At 37.4% G+C, this 20,346-nt stretch overlaps 2 protein-coding genes across 4 annotated transcripts in view; one reads left to right on the plus strand and one right to left on the minus strand.

Moving 5' to 3' along the window:
• Positions 1 to 234: 234 nt before the first annotated feature.
• ND-SGDH (NADH dehydrogenase (ubiquinone) SGDH subunit) lies at positions 235 to 1,499 on the plus strand. Its single transcript, XM_022079520.2, has 4 exons — positions 235 to 400; positions 787 to 1,010; positions 1,096 to 1,202; positions 1,283 to 1,499. The coding sequence occupies exons 1-4, from the start codon at positions 238 to 240 to the stop codon at positions 1,419 to 1,421; spliced, it is 633 nt and encodes a 210-aa protein (XP_021935212.2). The 5' UTR covers positions 235 to 237; the 3' UTR covers positions 1,422 to 1,499.
• A 1,091-nt stretch (positions 1,500 to 2,590) lies between these two features.
• Positions 2,591 to 20,346, minus strand: part of Cals (calsyntenin 1) — a 32,891-nt gene continuing 15,135 nt past the window's right edge. The window contains exons 11-18 of one of the 3 annotated variants that reach the window (XM_022079513.2): positions 19,470 to 19,602; positions 18,952 to 19,151; positions 18,657 to 18,844; positions 17,680 to 17,796; positions 16,950 to 17,226; positions 16,073 to 16,248; positions 11,640 to 11,886; positions 2,591 to 7,523 (exon numbers count right to left, since the gene is read on the minus strand). In XM_022079513.2, coding sequence (XP_021935205.1) covers positions 11,656 to 11,886; positions 16,073 to 16,248; positions 16,950 to 17,226; positions 17,680 to 17,796; positions 18,657 to 18,844; positions 18,952 to 19,151; positions 19,470 to 19,602 — 1,322 coding nt within the window. In that variant the 3' untranslated portion in view covers positions 2,591 to 7,523; positions 11,640 to 11,655. Of the gene's footprint in view, positions 7,524 to 10,673; positions 11,168 to 11,639; positions 11,887 to 16,072; positions 16,249 to 16,949; positions 17,227 to 17,679; positions 17,797 to 18,656; positions 18,845 to 18,951; positions 19,152 to 19,469; positions 19,603 to 20,346 lie in introns of those variants that run through there. The other 2 variants (XM_022079515.2, XM_022079514.2) reach the window with 2 other exon arrangements.

Here is a 20,346-nt window from a genome sequence, read left to right on the forward strand (position 1 = left end):
TGCTGAAAATACATTTGAATATCTGGAATCACTGACAATGGACACTGAAGGTTAGTTCCACTCGTACCATATCTGCTCATTGGCGTCATTATTACTGAAGTACCGCGAAATATTGTTGCGAACAATGTTCGAAGGCACTGAACTGACACCAATGCAGACGGCAATCGACAGTAAAGCGTTTGACGCACTTTATGTCGGCATCACGTTGGTGGCACTGAAATATCAGTGATTTTTTGAATGAACTCTTGTTACATAACTTTGACTAAGAGGGATGTGAAGATTTTCATATCTGTTGTTATAAACATGGCTGCTTGGAGTTCATTTCGGAAAGCAGTTTGGGGTTGGAGCCCTCAAAATTGTATTGCAAGGTCACAATTAAATGATTTTAATGCAGCGTTAGGTAAGAACACAATTTTTAAGTACGTTGTACAGTATCTTGTCAGATATTTTAAGTGGACCAAACATTTATGAATAATTAATAGGTTCCCTATGAACTTTGAAGGTGTGAAGTGTGGAAAGTAAATAAGATTTAGTTTCTTTAGAATGAGAGGCTAGGATAGTATAGTCAAGACTGCACAGTACGTGGTCAGTATTGACTAGTGCCTGCCTTAGAGAATTATGCATCATTTGTGTTTTCTTTGGGGGTGGGATGAATGAATGGCATTTGACATGGTAAAGTGGGGTTATCTTACCGTGCTTGTTTTTTGCATTGATTGTTGTTATTACGATAGTGCCTTGTTTATCTGCTCATACATTGTGAATTTATTAATGTAACTTCTTGTCCAGGAGTACAAAAATGTATGATGAGTGGTGGCCATGGCCCACGATATATGCCACTCACACCATCCCGATGGCAGTGGCACAGGTTTAAAGACATGGCACATTACTACTTTATGATTGGCCTCATACCAGTTGGGCTTATCGTTTTTTATGCAAATGTATTCATTGGACCTGCTAAACTGGCTGAAATTCCAGAAGGCTATGAACCTAAATACTGGGAATACCATAGGGTTTGTATCCAAAGAGATGGAAACAATTTGTTAGTAGGATCTTAGAAAGCTGAATATTTACACACTGTTATGATTATTTTTGCAGCATCCAATCACACGTTTCTTAGCACGTTACCTTCTGCCAAGTCCTCAACAGGACTATGAAAAATTTTTGCACCGGATGTATGAAGAGGATGAGAAAGCAAAAATAAGGTTTTGTTAGTGAACCAAGAAATTAGAATTGGTAATAATATTTGGTGCTAGTTAAACTAAAAGTTATCATTCTTTTTCAGAAAACTTGAGAAGAAAATCCGTTTAAAGATGGCAGAGCGACGCGATTACCAGGGTTACTATGCTCGTCCAGTTGATGCAAAGTATCACCGTGTATCGAAAGAAGCTGCTGATTATCTTGAGTCTCTTCGTGGAGATTAGAGTTCATTGTTTCACAAACATGTAGTTACACTATGTTTCCAATTGTATAGTTTAATAAATTAAAAAGTAAAATATTAAGTTTTCTCAATTTATTTTTACGTTCGAATTACAGAGATTCAAAGTGTCAAAAGGCAGGAGGGATTATGTAGAAATTTATCATGGACCTTGGGCTATACATTCTAAGTCTTATTCTGTGTTATCTGCTGTTAATTATGCCGTCCCTGAAATATGATTAGCAAATTTGTATTGTTTGTTTAAAACTTCTTAATGCGTGAGGAGTCTTTCATCAAGTCTGTATTTAACAAAACAAGAAATTTACTGTTGTGTAAGTCTTCAATGTTTCATCAGTGTAACCATAATTATCTCAGTGGGTTTTATCCTGACCCAGCTCAATCCAATTTACAACTGATGCAGGCCAACACAGCGTCTTCAAGCAGGTGACAGAGCTAGGTAGAGAATAGGAAGGGAATAAATCAACCATTTTCTGGGCCTACCAGAGGGGATCATGTTCATGGTGGCCTATTTCCATTCATTCAAATTGCAAATGAGAGGTTTCCATGACCTACTTAGGAAAAAAACCATCCTGTTCATGTCAGGATGGAGCTCGATCTCTATTGCTTCCAAGATGCAGTATATGTTTCTTAACCTGAGAAGCCTGGAAGGATGGATGTCTGGGCCAAGATCTGAACCACAAGCTTCTGAATTAAAAGCAAAGTGGCAACCAGTTGACTACCAAAACTTAGATTGTTGAAAAAAGAAAAGGCATAGGTCTCTATTCACTAATGCATGTTTGGACCATATACTGCATTAAAACCACCTACACACCGACACAATACTGTAGAAAGTTGGTAAGTTTCCACTATCAATGTCACAAAATATGTTTGTTCACAGACATTTTGCAGCAGAATTTTAGCTTACTCTTCTGCCCATATGTAACTACTATTGATGATCAGATTTTCATAATGTTTGGTATTACTGTTACTATTAAGAACATTTACTAACCAAATTGAATTTTATAAGAAACTGGACAATGCTCAATTCTGTGTCTGCTATAGAATTATTTTCACTGTATAGTCTGTATAATAGTCAATATTCTCAATTTTAAATAGTAGGCAAGAAGATATGAACATTTTAAAGTAATAGATGTACCAAAAGTTTTGCACATGAAGTATGTTTCTGTTTTGGGTGTAGGGCTTTATTTCAAAACAACTTTGTGGTACATTATTAATATTATTATCCCAAGGACAGAAAAATGACATTCAACTGTTTTTATCCACATACTGTACAAATTACTTGTGCTTGCTGCATAATATGAATCAGATATTATATCAATATATTTTTTCACACCATCTAATATATAACACAGCTGCTTCAATTATTAGTTACTCCAATTTGGGCAAATATCCCACAGTTAACACGACAGAAAGACAGAAATGAAGTACAACCTACACCTCATTTTCCTTGGCAGACAAAAAGGTTTATTTCCTTGCAAATCAGGCCAGAAAAAATCTTTCATTCATTGACCACTACCTATTTTGTTTCACTTCATATCAGAAGTCAGCTTGAGGCATACTTTCTTTTAATTCTGTCATTCATATTCCTGAGTACGTCCTTCAAACATAACCCAAGGATTGCTTTCTCTTTTTTATATTGTATATTTATTCTTGTTAAAAATTAAAAACTTCAAGGCTACCAGTGAATTAAGTACAACATTGAATAGGTTATTAATGTGTCTAAAGCATCACCTCCCACTGTTGAAACTAGACCCTTCCTTGTTAATAATTATATATAATCATGAATCTTGAAAAATCTTACTAACAATCAAACCTTGCTTGAACATTTGATGTAAGAAACTGTGTCTTAATTGGTTTAGTGGACAATCAAGGTGTGTCATAAAATTTCAACAGTGAAAGTGAAACAAGACTGATCTAGCATCTAATTTTCACAATCACCTTTCTAACTTGCTAACTATTTATACAGTTACATATATGTAGGCAACGTCAAAAACAAATCTTCTGAACTACCCAAATCAATTGCTCTTTCTTTAAAGGAATCCTGTGTAGAATAGTAATAAAAAATATCATTCAATTCATGAAGGATGTATATGAAAGGATAGTGAGAGAAATCATACTATACTGTTTAAATCAACACAACATGATGATAATTGTCGATCATCAAAATAATGGAAACAAAATACAGATACCATCTAGACATCACAACTTAGTATACAAAACAACTTCTGACTGATTCATACTGAGTTTGGAAATCTTCCCCTACAGAACCTACCATAAAATTATTGGAATGTTCTGGACAAAACAAAGTATGGGGAGATCACATCTGCTTAAACATTTACACACAATTTTAAAAATGGTTTTGCTGATAGCTGTTTATTCCTTGGTACTTCAAACTTCTGTACCAGAACTCATTAATTTTATTATGATTTCTTTACAATGTTAATGAGTTTCAAGACTACTTTTGTAGAGACAATTTCAGGGAGATTATAATGATAATCAGTAACATGTATTTCCATTTTGAAATTGCTAAACAACAAAGTTCTTAAGAATTTGTAAAATCAAACATGGAAAACTACACTTTTACTTCATTTAACAAAACTGTATGGATTCACTTTCAAGTTCATTAGCAGAAATTAAAATATCAAAAGTGTTTAAAAAACTATAATACCAACAGCTGTTTCTAGTGTAATATCTCTGCTGCAAGGATGATTGATGCCCATTTAGCTGTAATACAATTCCTTCATACTAGTACTTTATAGTGACAACCAATAGCACCATTCTTGCAACAAATACACAGAAGACGTTCTGATCATCTTCATACAAAACCCCTTATGCCACTTACAGCAAAGATGAATATTAAATGTGTATTTTCTCAAGTGACATTTTTAATCTAATAGAACCCTATATAATTGTTTTAAAATCCCATTAATATCTTGTTTAAATTTGTGTTGTTCTTGAGTGTGCATTGTTTTAATGTTATCTGTATACTTATTCTAAGTATTATTAGTTAATTCTTGCATGCCTAAATCATTACAAGTCCAACAAAAATATTTCATAAAGCTTCTTACTATGATATTGTTTCCACAACTACAACAGCATGTTTAGGTTTCAATGGTTGTCCCACACCATAATAAAACATTAGGCTTGCATTTATACTGTCTGTCTGAGTGGAGAATTGACTTGACCTTCACAAAGAAGTACCCATCTGTGCAGGAGCACCATTCTAATATGCAATACAGAAACAACAGCCAACTCTCAGTTACCCATTAGTTTTCTAGCTTGCCAGTGTTTCATGCCATTCTTGCATTTTTAATATTTCATAATTTATATATGACTAAGTATATTAGTCAGGTTAATGGTAACATACCCACAGAATTAAAATTTAATGCAGATTGCTCCAATGGTGAAAACATTTTTAGTAAGAGGAAATGTTTTTAGGATAGCATCCAGAACATGGCTTCAAGGTCAACTCTCAGCTCAGACAGATACTAAGTGCACATTTCATATGAGACCATCATGTGTTGATTAGTTTACTATATATAGATTTATTTTCACACAAGTGCAAGAAATGGAAAAAGTTTCATGTCTAAAAAAAGCTCATTAGTAAAGTTGCCTCTGTGTGATATATCTGTAGCTTTAGTCAAACTCACTTTTCCCCATTTCTATTTTCCTTCTTGCATTCAAACACAGAGTTTACAGACAGATAAATGTGCGATCACAGTGGTCAAACATTGTTTCTGCCAGTCTTCAAAACCAACATTAAAAATACTGTTACATATTGCTTTTAAGAAAACATTAAAAGAAAGTAATTAAAAATCAGCTGGTGTAAATAATAATCAGTTCTCACATGATATGCATATTTCAATTTTTTGTTTCACAATGACATTCCATAACATGCCAATTTCTTTTCATTTTACTTGCATAAGCCAATTATGGGAAATTCCTTGAAATTTCATGAAACTATAAGTGAAGTGGCTGCAACAATGCAGAGCTAACCTCAAACTAAAAGAAGCTGCATTTTGCAATTAATCTTTTCACAATTAGTATGGATGAAATTATTAACGTAAAGAAAGAAACCAAATGCTGTACTAGATGATAACTTCTACAAGTTTATATAAAATCATGCATTGAAACAAAACTGTTTACACTTGAAAAGACACATATTGCCAATTGTAAACAGTTCTGTTTGAACGAATGATTTTATATATCAATACAATGCATGGTATGCAAGGTTTCAAGATTCTAGAAGTTTAGTAATATCTCTGAAAAAACAAAAACTATCCCATTCCTGAGATAAACTAAAGCATACAAACAATCTAGGATACAGAAAGTTTGGGAATAAAATTCAGCCCCTTTACTTAGAAGGAAAAAGCAGTGATTAGTTTTGAGCAAATGAAGATGGAATGTTACTTTTTGCTGCCCATTGTGTCAATGCCTAAAATTACAGAATACTGATTAATGCTTACAATTATTTTCTTGTACAGTAGTACTCAACTTCCAGAAGTGTATTTCCATTACATTAAAAGTATTTAATAGTATAAAAACTCACCATGTACACCCAAATTCCAAGTAACTAGGCATATCTTATGTGTAAAGAATTAGTAATACTTTTGTCTAATGTTTCCCCATTAATTAAAAATATACACAGCTATTAAAATAACATTTACATCAAACCTGCCGTTAGGAATTGCTTTTCAGTAAAATACAAACACAAAGATAAATATTTAATGAAGCTGCCACTCGGTCAACATAAACATAATTTTATGTGGTATGCTCTTAAAAATGCAAGTGTATAAAAACATAAAATTAGGAATCTATATCAGTATATTTTCTGTTACACCATGGGTGGCATGGTTGCAACTTATACAAAATGGTTGCCACACCCCTTTGTTACTTAATTCTACTAGGATAATTATTACCAAGGAAGATTAAATTTGGTACCCCCCATAGAACACATTTAACTGCATTCAATAATAGCTTTATGGCACGATGTATGTCATCACCAGCTGGACCCTCATTTCAAGAACTTTTTTTTTTGGGTGGGTGGGTAAATTACTCTTCACACTGTTTTTCAGAAGATACACATGTGAACTATATTTCATATAAAAAGGGGGATGTGACAGAAATATTATAAAGTTTAATATAAATTAGAATTTGTGAAAAAGGCAGTAAATAGCTACGCAGATTTTTATTAGAGGTTCATTATAACTTAATATAAAATAAAGCTATTGGCACAAGAAATAAGCATGAAACAAAAGCACCCAGCAAGTTAACTAATATCCTGCTAATATAGCTAGAGAGAATTATTAAAGATTCCACCTGTACAGTGAAACAAATTCTCAATTTTTACATTACCCCATTAAATGCATTGCACACATAATAACCTATGACGGTCATTCGCTACACAACTTGACTAACAAAGTAAAATTACAGTTAAAAAAATATATATTACAGGTCTTTCACCTAGTTTAAATGAACCAACCCTGAATGTTTCCCCTATTTTCACACACATCAATGACGAAAAACAACTACTACTAGTTACATGGCAAGAAAAACCAATAGTGAATTTGTTGGTTCAACATAACATATTTGGATATTGAAAAATAAAGTAACTGCCAGCTTATATTATGTTGATTTTATAACATAATCATACTCATAAGCACTGGGAATCAACAAAACTACAACAAGACATCAACTGAAAAGTTTGTGTTCAAATTATTCACCGAACTGAAACAATCCTGATATGAAGACTAATACCTTCAAAATTACAATTTTATATGTTCATACTAGATAAGGTATGGCTGCATAATTGTGGTGCTTAGTGATTGGTCAGAAACAAATGTAAATACATTATTACTGATGACTTGCCAAAACTCTACGAATGTGGCCGGAAGCTATATATATATTTTTTACTTCTGTAATGAAGGATACTGTTTTTATGTTTTGTATGGGACTGAATCCAATTTTGCCTTAGGTACATCTATGCAATTATTAGAAACATACCTGGTAATAAAGTAGAGTTTTTCTGGATGCTTTGTCCAGAAATGGGGCAGACCAGCTATGTCAGTAGGCAGTAGACATATTGCACCTAGACATAACAAAAACTTGAACTTTATTAGACGCTTCATCCAGACATGAGACAAAACCAGATGCAGGTAGGCAGTACATATATTCCATCTAGACATACCAATATATTAAATGCAGGGACAACAAAGCTACACCAGTAGACAGAATACATATTGTATGTATGATCTGAGGTTTTCACAGCGGTGAGTCTGAAGACTTCAGTCTTCTGAGTTATTGAGCCATGTAATCTGCTAGATTTCCACAAACATTTCAGAGGTCATACTGCCTCCGTCATCAGGGCTATGAATGTGCCAATCGTGCGGAAAGTGCCGTACTTTCCACCCTGGGGCACAGGGCTAGAGCCCTTTGCAGCCAGGAAAGCCTGCAGGGTGAACTAGAGCTTCTCAGGATCACTTTCAGGCAAAACAGCTACAACGACCGACAGATCCAGCGAGCCCTCTACCCACCAGCAAGGGTGTAACCACCATCGGAGAGATAAGCGTAGGTTGCCTTCCTGCCCTACGTTGGAACGACCTTCAACCACATCAGCAGGCTGCTGGCCAGGCACATCATCAAGTCTGTAGGCCTTCTGCCAAAGAAGATTCCTAGCTTTCTTCAGCTGGTGCAGGGCAATCTGGGACTCAAGATGCCTGGTGTATACAGCGTGCCTTGTGAGTGTGGCAAAATGTACATCAGACAGACCAGCCGTCCCATCGAGACCAGGATCAACGAACACGAGCACCACATCAAGCTGGAACAGCCTGAGAAATCTGCCGTGGCTGAACACTGCTTCAACCTGGGCCACCGCATCCAGGTCCAGGATACCCCTATCCTTTCAACAAAATCCGGATACATGGATCGGATCCAGGGAGGTCATTGAGATTAAATTGCATCCTGACAACTTTAACAGGGAGAATGGACTTCGCCTGAGCCAGTCATGGAAGCCCCTCATTCACTCTCTCCAAGAGCTCCGGAAGCATCCCAAAGAGCGCTGCCCGTCTCAACTGGACCACTAATACTCGGCCTTTTCAAGGCCCCAGGTCTTTGCTCGCTTCCACTCTCCACCCAACTCCCGATGTCTGGTATCTCACTGGACAGACTCCCTCTGAGGCCCTCAACAGGGCTGGTTCTTGGATATCTCTCACACACACCACAGACCCGCCCACGCACTCCTATTGGTCCCCACCCACACCTGATTTTACACCGGCTCTCATTGGCTAGGATCAGGCTACTCTGGTTACTGTCCAGTCCCTATAACCTGGCCCTTTCCACACTATTGGCACATTCTGACTGAAAGATTTGACTCAAAGTTAGCTTGTGTGGGGAACCCCTTAGTCCGGCAACTCGGGAGGCACTTGTGCCCAACAAGGGCTGACAGAGGTCATCCAAGGGCAACCGAGGGGGACTGATGTTCAGCAGACCAGCCGAGGTTGTCCCTGAAAAGATGGCCAAGTCGGCGCAACGAATGGTCTGACCACTCGGCTACCCTGACTGAGGTTTTCCGTGCTTTTCCTCAGCTGTAAGGTGAATGCCAGGGTATAATTCAATAGGGGCAAGGCCCGCCATCCCCGATCACGGAGGCCTTCAGCTGAAGTTACACCCCCCCCCCCCCCCCCCCCCCACAGAGGCCTTCAGCTGAAGTGGCCCCAACCTCTCTCGGTTCAAACCCCAGAGAATCAACCAACCAAATTCTTTTGGTCAAGTTGCCTGATGGGATAACCTACCATCAGCAGCAACAGACCCTAGTCGGAATGGTCGAGGCTCCCGCCATGACAGAACCCTGTTAGCGTAAGCAAATTCCCGTTTTAGTTATAAGGCTCTGTTTACCATTTACAGCAATTCGTGTCATACGCAGGAATGGTGTTACCTAGCAAGGGACAATGTCTTGCGCTTGGTTAGCTTTTTGGTTGGTTGGTTGATTGGCACATTCATCACCCTGATGACAGTGGCAGTATGACCCCTGAAGTGTTGGTGGAAATCTACCAGACTACATGGTGCAATAACCCAGATGACTGCAATATTTAGAATACAAATTGCACATATGCATAAGAAACAAAATGTGATGTAACATAATTGCTAGCCAATTGCATATTGACTAGCAGCACTTTTACTTTCTGGATAAATATGCTAGATAATGCAGGTAACTGAAAAGCAAAAATTCAGAAGTTGAATAAGAGTGGCATATTAAATAACTTCATGAAGCACAGTCTTTGAAAAGCTAACAGTATAACTAACTAATCAATAAATTCTCTTATTTAAAGGAACACAAAGGTTCATAAACATATTCACATGAGCCTATCACTGGTAACTATCTGGAACCAGATGAATCAAACCCAATTTCCCCAAGATCAATTACATTCCCTGCCCACCTTAACTCCCTCTCCCATGATTTTATCATATTATTAATATCTGGCAAATAGTACAAAATATGGAGCTCCTAATTATGCAGTTTTCTTAAGTCTCTTGTCACTTGCCTCTTAGGTCCAAACATTCTAAGCATCCTGTTCTCAAATACTCTGAATTTGTGCTCTTCCCTTAAGGTGACAGACCAGGTTTCCAAACAGAATGAGTTTGTATAATGAATTACCTCTTGCTTGGATCACTTCTGTCAGAATCAGATCAATACCTGGATTTATGTTTTCAACTTTTTAATAGCAATCTCAAACTCAAAAGAGCTAGGCTCAGCTGCATGTATTTCAATCTGCTATGATGAGTAACACTGCAGCTCTTGGCTAGTACACACTGACACTGGTTGCTTCTATGAACGGCATATTCATATTACATAGCAATTCCACACACCCCATAATATTCTTGATTGCATTAGTGTACAACTTCTGTTCCTTTGATATCAAAAATAAAAATGCATTTGTCTCCATTTTTACTTCACCATACACAATTTTTGCGCATACAACAAAAATGAGATATGTCCAGGACTGCATAAATATAAAGTAATTTAATTACAGATAGGACTCTGTTTACGCCAGGGTTAGGTTCCTGAGACTTCTGGCATAAACTGAAGCAAAAATATAATGGGAACATATGTAAATACATTAGGTTCCGTTGAAAGATTTCCAGTAATCAACACAAAATACTTGAAAAATGTTTTATTTTATGAAATTTATGTATTGAAAATTGTATAATATTTAAGGTAATGTTTAAGAAAAAGAAATAAAATTTACTGCTGTCATTGTCAATGATTTACGTTGTTTTTAGTCTCTTGTCCAGACGCACTTGATAACACACGTTTTGGGGCATGGTAGTAGATATTTGAAAATATTAATAAAAAGAAGACTGCAAGATGGACCACAAACACATAAACACCTAGAAAAACTGAGAGCAACTAGGAGGGAAAAAGAAGGCGCTTGTTAAAGGGACTGGAGAGTAGGAGTGGCTGTCAAGGGTGGGAGTAGGACCAATCAGACTGAATCTTTTGGCGTCCTGTTCTCTAGACACCAGTGCATGTTTGTCAGTTCACTTGCAGTTCTTTGTCCGTGGTTAATGTAATTTGCTTTTTCTCGTCGCATTTTATATCCTGTTTTTTGTTTAATTATTTAGATTTTAGGCCATAGTTTATCAGTTAGTATCATAGTTTTATTACAATGTCGGGACCATCTGTGTCTAGGAAGTTGGGCAGAGTCATGACTCATCTCTCCCTCCAATCATGATCTATGAGGCACAAAAGTGAAGCAGGAGTAAATTGAAGTGTCGTAAACCGAGTCCTACCTGTACTACACACACAAAAAGCCTTCAAGTATATTTACATTACTGATAAAGGTGTGCTTTGCTTAATTATTTATTAATGTAATTTTACCCTCAGGTAAGAAAATATTGTAACAAAATATTTGTAAATGTTCTCAAAAGTTTTGTTTTAACCACTTAACTAACTTACAGCATACATGTTATGTATTTGTTTCATAATTCATAATTTCAATATTAATAAATCATATGCCACACACAGTTAAATAACAAATTTATGTGCCACCTGAAGTTGGTCTAGGTTAGATCGAAACATGTAGTGGTGTTGTGAAAAAAAATAAGACATTAAAACAAAAGCTGTATAGATAAATATTATTTATATCATTACTCTTATTACATAGCAGGATGCCTTCAATAAAGATCAATAAACTGTAGCACTCACCCTGAATTCTGCCCCTCTAGATGGCAAGTGTTGAGTTATCCCACTCAAGGTCCTTAACCTTTCCTCCTTCTGCACCTTCTTCTTCCTCCTCATCTGATGAGTCCAAATCATCATCATGATAACTTGAACCATCATCTGATGAGTCATCATCATCATCATCACCACCACCTGCAGCATCACCATTGCCTGCTTGATTACCACCATCTCCTGCTTGACCTCCAGTCTGACTGGCAGACCCATCCAGTTGCTATAAGAACAAGTACTTATATAAGATGTGCAGGAAATATGTATGCACCTGCAGATAAAATAATTATTATGTTCAAGATGAAGTTAAGTGCATTCAACAAATGTTCATTCAACTTGGGAACTGTTGCTGTCTTCTCTCAAAATTACCTATGATTAAGATATGTAAATTAACTTCAGTGACATTCTGTTTAAACTTTATACATTTAATGTTATTTAGTGTAATAACTGGGGTCCGCAGTGGCCGCACGGTCTGAGGCGTGGGCCTTGTGCTGCTTGGTCGCTGGGACCGTGGGTTCGAATCCCACTCAAGCCATGGATGTCTGTCCGCGTTTTTCTGTGTTGTGTACACCTAGACGCTTTGCGACGGGCCAATCCCTTGCCCAAGGAGTCCTACCAAAATGTCTATAGATCAAGCCAACGAAAAGTTGGGACCCGCAGTGCAGAACGGGTCGTTCCCAGTATCCCAGCAGTGTAATAACTATGCAGTTACACATTCGTTCAGGCTGGTGGCTGAACATGAAATTATTATGTCATAACACTGCACATACTGGCAACACTCCCCAACTGATACTCCACCTTTCAAAACATTCTGGAAAAGTTTGCTTGTTTCACTGTTCTTTGTTCAGTTGTGCATCATATTGTTTCTGGTGAAGAGTGTTTAAGCCTATTATGACCACAAAATAAGTTCTCAGACTTAAATACAAAGCTTGAAGTAAATATTAAATATACATATCTGTAATGTTAGCAGCTCATCAAAGAGAGAATAGGAAGGCAGTATGGAATTTGACATTGTTCACTATTTTGAATAGCAAAGACCACCTATTCTATGTATTGGAAGATCAGTGGCATTTAGGAATGATTATAATGCAGCATATACAGTGAAACCTCTATCCATCGTTCCCGGAACTATCGTTTTCCCGGATGCATCGTCCGTTTTGTTCGGTCCCGGATACATCCCATATAAAATAATGTTACATTTTCCCGCTTCTATCGTTCCTCGAACTATCGTTTTATCGCATCGATCGTTCAAAAATCTTAGTCCCGGCCCACAATTTTCCCGCAATGATCGTTTCTGAGAATTTAAAATGCTGGGTTTAGAGATAAATTAATACCGAAAGACGCACAATGTTTTTGGAATACACAGTAGCGGTAACCTGTTATGTCACCCAACCAGCACAGATTCTTTTGGAATGAGGGGTCAGCGGTGCAGGGGTGATAGTTGGAGTGAATGGCGGTGCCCAATGTCAGAAATTTTACGAGTTTAATTAGGGTGCACTCATATTTCGTTCCAGCGATGCCAGATGGCATGTGCAGTGTGAATTTCTTCACAAATGCTTTTATTATAAGTACAAAGGAAAGGCGGGCTGCACGTTTCATTCTTCTGGTTCATCTTGTGTCTTCTACAGCTATATTTCGTTGAGTTCGGCCGTAATAGTATTTCCATTCTTCCTGTTATTGTCCGCGAAGGGGGGTGGGAGTGGTGAGGAAGAGGAAGACGACGAATGCGAGCCCGAAGCTGTGCCGAGTTTTGCCGAAGCATTGGCAAAAGTGAAGTCGTTCTTTTATGCGCATAATATTAGTGAACGTGACGAGGAAAACATTTTGAACGTGGAAAGGGCTCTGTTTGGCCTAAAACGTAAAGTTTCGAAAAACCAGTTGTCCATTAAAGACTTTTTTGGTAAATTTTTTAATGCTTTCCTGCAACTATCGTTTTCCCGTATTCATCGTTTTTATTTCCCACCCCCGCCGAAAACGATGCATCGAGGTTTCACTGTATATGTAACAGTTAGTTAAACTTAGACTTCTTTGTGCATAATGTATGTCAAGTGCAGTTTCATACAATTTGATGCACTTACTCTCACATGTATGCACAGTGAACTGTGAGTAAGATGGAGGTGGGGCTTGCATGCACACAGACTTCTGCTTCCAATGTATAACTAATAAGTAGTCAGTTTTTGCACAAGCGGTTATGAGAAAATCAACTTCTTGGATCAAGTATTACTAAAAATACATTGAGAATTTTGAATAATTATTAGTTACTTTGGCATCTCCATAATAATCATAAATGAATACTAAATATTGCCTACCAAACACTGTTGTTAAATGAAGTGCCTTCTTGTGATACACTTAACAGTTGGCAGTATCCGTTAGAATGAGCAATCTTAAGAATTTTATAAATTCACATTATATAATGGTTACACTGTTCCTATCATCTTCAATATCTGGAATTGTTGACAGGCACTCCATTAATATGTGTTCAGTTACGAGGTGCGATCGGAAAGTTTCAAGACTGCGCCTATAAAAACCTGTACACTTATCTCAGGTATTAAATTCATCCATCACCCTCGAAGTAGTTCCCCTGGGAGTGAACACAACGATCCCAGCGCCGCTGCCAAGCCTGGAAATCTTTCTTTGTCAGCCTGTCAAGCACCATCTGCGATTCTGCCTGAATCTCTTCTATCGTCTCAAATCTCCTTCCCTTTAGCTGAATTTTCATCTTTGGGAAGAGGAAGAAGTCACACGGAGCTAAATCCGGCGAATAAGGAGGGTGCGGGATGACGGCCATGGTGTTTGAGGTCAAAAACTGCCGAACTTTAAGGGCGGTGTGCGCTGGCGCGGTCATGATGCGTCGCATGTGGAGTTCTTCCTTTAGAATCAGCTGACAGGTCCCATAGCCTATCCCAACAATGTCGCACAAGTCGTTGATGGTACGACGTCGATCTTCGTTAATGGCCTGCCGAATCTTGGTAACATTTTCGGGCATTGTGCTCGAAGATGGTCGTCCAGAACGCTCGTCATCATCGACAGAGGTTCGGCCATTTTTAAAACGTGAATGCCACACAAAAGTTTGTGCACGACCCCATTGCGGACTCCCCAAATGCTTGCTTTAGCATTTCATAGGTTTCCGTAGCCGTTTTGGCGAGTCTTTGGCTAATTCGATGATGCCGGCTGGCACACTGATTCACTATGAATGTAGGCCGCACCCCCTAGCGGCAGAAGCTCGTACTACATCCGGTTCGCCCTCTATTGACACAGTCTGGAAACTTTCCGATCGCACCTTGTATTTCCACACAAAACTTCTTTTATGGTCAGAGAACAGATGTCACCTGCAGCCATATCTGATAAGCAAGAAATCTGTGTCAACTGTGGAAGACTGCACATTGCTGCATAAGCTGAGATCAGTAGGACACACACTCTCATGGTAAATTTGCCACTACTCACCAAATTTTCATTATTGTGGCCACTTACAATATACAATGAACCATGGAGATGCTTCAACACTCGTAAATAGAAATAGTGGTCAATAGTCTGCCTTGTGGAGTGTACATATGATACAGAACTCTTATAATTCGAGAAAACCATTAGAATCACATCAATTCTTTTCTGCTGTGTTCCCGGCATGCATTTTTGGTCACAAAAAGAAAGGGAATTTCCACTGTGATTGCTGGTTAATTTTGGAGTCACCTGTTACATTTTTTTAACTAGTTTTCATTAGTTTCTCTATATTCAAAGCAAGTCAGAAGCCACAGATAAACATTTTTTGTTCTGCTCCTGTGACAGGCCTCATTCCAAAATCTTTGCCCAAAATTGCCATTAACATGAGCCATGAGAAATATTTATACTTCAGCCTTTTCATGAACGATCATTCTTCTAACATTTTGGATTAAACAACACTTAAGCTTCCAATTCATCGTGTATATTGATTGAGGGACATCCAAGGCATTTGTCACTTTAGACAGATATTTGTCTCTCTTTCAGACAACTCAAAAACTCACATTCCTCTTATTGAATTTCCAAATGTCATTTGCAACAACTGGTAACATTCAGGCACTATCTTCCTGATGGAATTCAAAATTACAATTCACTTGCTCATCATTAAATTGATATATGACTAAACAGCAAAGACTTTTAAATGTTGACCATAAGTAAGTAAAGCACTAAATAATTTGTAAACATGGCAACACACTTTATAGATATGCCCTAAGAAAAATATGAGAAGAGAAGTAGGAAACAGAGACAGAATCTAAACAATCTGAATCAGTTGCCAATGTGTCTTCCGGTTTGTAACACAGTGTGCGCTTGTAGGTATATACCTGCAACTACACACAGCATTACAACCCATAAGACCAACACTGATATCTCCAATAAGGAGAGAACTTAAAATCTCATCTGAATCAGCTACACACTACCTCCATTGGATTCACTGTGATAGTAAGAGCAGAGTCATCCCAGGCCATTTCTGTATCAGCAATCTCTTCCTGTGCAGCACGATGATGCGCTGCTCGGATACGAATCACTCCCAGGACAATCATGAACAGCAAGAACCCAACACACACCACAATGATGATTGTTACAGCATGACCTGAGAACAAAATATAATTATGCCACACACACACCCACATTAGTTGGATTCAATAAATACAATGTAAAGATACTATCCACCTCACTCACCCATAGTCCTACAATATGCTTCATATAAAGATTTTTATACAAGACATTCAAAATCAAAACCTTGAACTTATGATCAAGAAATAAAAGTATTGTCTGTATTTCTTTGAGGGAAGAACATAAAATACAAATTTTTGAAAACAAAAAGCAAGTGTTTATGAAAATCTTTGAACCACAGAATGAAGTATAATACATATAAACAAAACTGTTTACAAAGTGTAAACAGTTTTGTTTGTATGCAAGGTTTTAAGATTACAGAATGAAGTGGCCAATATAAGATATTTCATAATGAACTTCATTGTTTACACAGGATACACAGAATTGTTACAAGAGTAAACTCTAGGACTGCATGATGGGCTGAATATACAGCTAAGATGGGTGAAAGACAAAGATTGCACAAGGAATTTTGATAGAAAACTTGTTCCAAAATACCCACAGAGAAGACAGAAGGAACTGACAAAACAAAATTATTATGGATATTTGGAAAACAGGTTGTTATGATGGTAAGTAGCACAGAATCGTACTCAATTACATGCTCTGGTCTCAATGTTCAAATTCTGCTACCATACTAAAGTTTCCAGTAGGTTTTCAGTCTGAAATGCAAGTGTCACTTACTTCCACCAGCAACAACAGCTTGTGTGGAATCCATATTTGCTGCCATATACACATCACTGATGGTCTGAGCTGGTCTCAGTTCGGCATGATGTCTGTCCACATGTATATGAGCTGGCTGTGCCTGCACCTGTGCTGATTCTGAAGCTGCCACTCCATTGCCATGATGACCTGATTCAGCTACTTTCTTGTCACTGTGTTGGCTCAATGAGGTTGGAGGACTGGATGGCTTTATGTTCAAGCCTTTACTGGCTGGTAATCTTGGGTGGACCATTGTTAGCTATCAAAAGAGGCAGGCAAAACTTAATTAATGATCAAAAAATACAGTGACATAAATAAACTTCAGACTTTTATCAACAATTTCCACACACGACATTCCTCTGTTAAACATGTATCAGAACAGAATTAAAATTAAAACCAAGTCAATATTTCACATTTAAAATGAGGCACATTTCTAAAAAAATTCATTACAATTTTCAAGCAACTCTCCTTGAACTCAGGACACCAACCTCTACAACTGAAAGAACCTTGTGATATGTTTGACCCAACAATATTGTGATATGAAAATTAAATTACACAAAATAGTATGCATTCAATTCTTCTGCATATATTCATTCATACTGACATTTTAATTGCATATTGCATTAATATTACTTTATAAAGTAACAAGTTCGCAAAACTTAAGAACACAAGCATTCCACTCACATAATCAAAGTTAAACTGAAATACATACTGTCTGTACATATTCATTGCTCATGAATCTTCCATTTAATTCTGAACAGATAAGCTTGAACACACGGTTCAGATAATAAGCTGGTTTCTTATTGGTGTACTGAACCTGACGCAACACCTGTCAAACAGAAAAGTGAATGATAAATTATATCACATACATGCATTCTGCCAAGACATGTTCATCACACTGCAAGCAGATGGCTGAACTTGTAACCCCCTCAACAATCCAAGTGAATCTCAACATGTCAGTAGAAACACAGAACTATTAATATTGTATCACGACTGTTATATCATTCACCCGAAAGACAAACAGTATTTACTTTGAAGGTTTCTGTCTTCTGGGTTATTGCGCTGTGTAGTCTGGTCGATGTTAACCAACGTTTCAGAGGTCATACTGCCTCCGTCTACGCCTTTCACTTTCCAGCCTATAAACCTAGCACCTCACACCCTATTGGCATATTCATCGCCCTGATGACGGAGGCAGTATGACCTCTGAAACGTTGGTTAACATCGACCAGACTACACAGTGCAACAACCCAGAAGACGGAAATCTTCATACTCACCGCTGTGAGAACCTCAAGTCTTACATTTGTATTGTTGTTAGTGCTTGGCTGTTATTGGCCTTTTCGGCTGTTGTCAAGCACTTTAATAAATTAATTGAATTGAAAAACATTCCCACCCACTGACAACAAGCAAATCCCAAACATATGCATAAAGAAACAATAATCTTAATACTGTGCTGAAGTATTTCCTAAACAGTATTTAATCCTGTGCAGTATTATCTATGTATATGAGTGTAAGATGGTAGTTGTTTTTTTCAGATGCCTAAGCATGGAAAAAGAAAATATGTATTCAGGTAATTATACATAAATAATCATTTTACTCTACACCAGAAAAGTTAATAGTAGTCAAAGTTATGCATACAGGAAGCAAACATATTTACCTCTGAAAACACTGTACTGTTTACTTCACATTTACCTGTTCATAATTGTAGATCATGTCAGCTCCAGAAACAACAACGCCATCCTTATTAACTTTAGCAACAATTCCAAACTGAGTCAACATGTTTTCAGGCAGAGTTACTGTCTCATGATCAGGATTGAGTGGAGGATACACAGAAACAGTACAAGAATCTAGCTGTTTCTCAATCACACTCACTGGCTCTCCTGTAATATATGGAAAGAACATGAAGTTATAACTAAGTTTAGTACAGCATAATTTTAAAGCAGCACTGGGTATAATCTATATTAAAAAATAGAAAAGTGATTAATACCATGTTTCCATTGTTTCTGGCCTTTGACTTGACCAACAGTTATGTGTACATCAGTAAAAACTCGAACTCCAAGTCTGAAATCTTCATATTCACGTGCCACATTGCCTGTTCCATTGATATCGATGCTAGGCTGCTGTGGCTGAAGCACCATGACATAACTCTCTACACTAGGCACCTTCACAGGTCGACCACGTTCACAGCTGGAAACAAAATGCATGTAACTAAGAAAAAATATATACCAAAATTAATTTTGTACATGTGCTGACATTTCATTTCTCATCTGTCTGGTTTGCAGACAAATAACTTCTATATGAAACAATTTTATAATCCGCAAAGATCAACATTTTTGAAGGAAAAGAGCTGGTCAGAAACAACTCAAATTTCACAATCTTAAGGTCATGTTTTTGTTACTGCCATATGGTATTTTGCCGTGTTCTTAACAAGACATATTCCAAACATATGACTTAAAAATCTTGGGCTTTTAGGAATGTGACTAACTAATACCAATAGAAACTTACGTGACAGATGTTGACAGATGAAGATTGCGCCTACCAGGTGTAGGAAACTGACGTGTATTTGTATAGCCAATCTTCCTTACAAGAATCACCAGATTTGTTTTGTTGTCACCCTCAATGCTGAGTTCAGTTAAGTCTGCACAAACATCATAAGCAAATAAGCTATTTCTTCCATATGTATCATTAGCAAATAACTGGAACTGTGGTTTATGTTGTTGGATTATGCCTAAGAATGTTTTGAGCTGGACCACAACAAATTAGGGGAGGCTAATTTTCTCAACATTAGGACCATTTTATTAACCCTTCAACGTGGTTGGACATCATGTGACGCCCTGGCATTTAAATTCCCGGTCTGCTGTTAAGCCTAATTTCAAAAGCCCATAATTATGGAAACAATAACGACTGATATATGATGTTTGTAGTTGATCTGGTGTGGAAGAAATGCTCTTTCTGATCATGTATTGGCAACGTCGCATTCTTCGATCTCTAAAGGCTAGTCTGTGAATAAATGCGTGACCTAAGAGGTTACACAATCTTCCAAAGAACACTGAGCTGTTTGTTTGTAGAGGTAAGATAACTCATTCTCTCAGTCTCATATGACACGATAACTGCTCCAGCGAAGTAGAGAGGAAAAAAAATTATCTGAAACGGTCAAGGGGCTCCATAATATATATATATATATAGATATACTGTTATGTTTATCTGTGTCTTCAAATATCAACAATTTTAGCACCCCTATACTCAGAAGTCTATAATCAGAAGAGTTCTTAGTAAGAGACGGTTATAACTGCCAAGTATGATGCATATACGTGGCCTTCAGTTCGCTGTCAGAATATCAGCTGGCGCAGACATATTTACTCCCGCGTATTATTGACACAGG

Source organism: Zootermopsis nevadensis, unplaced genomic scaffold (assembly GCF_977971745.1).
Source record: "Zootermopsis nevadensis isolate Lab colony 2312 unplaced genomic scaffold, Znev_1.0 Znev_ptg000018l, whole genome shotgun sequence".
NCBI lineage: Eukaryota > Metazoa > Arthropoda > Insecta > Blattodea > Termopsidae > Zootermopsis > Zootermopsis nevadensis.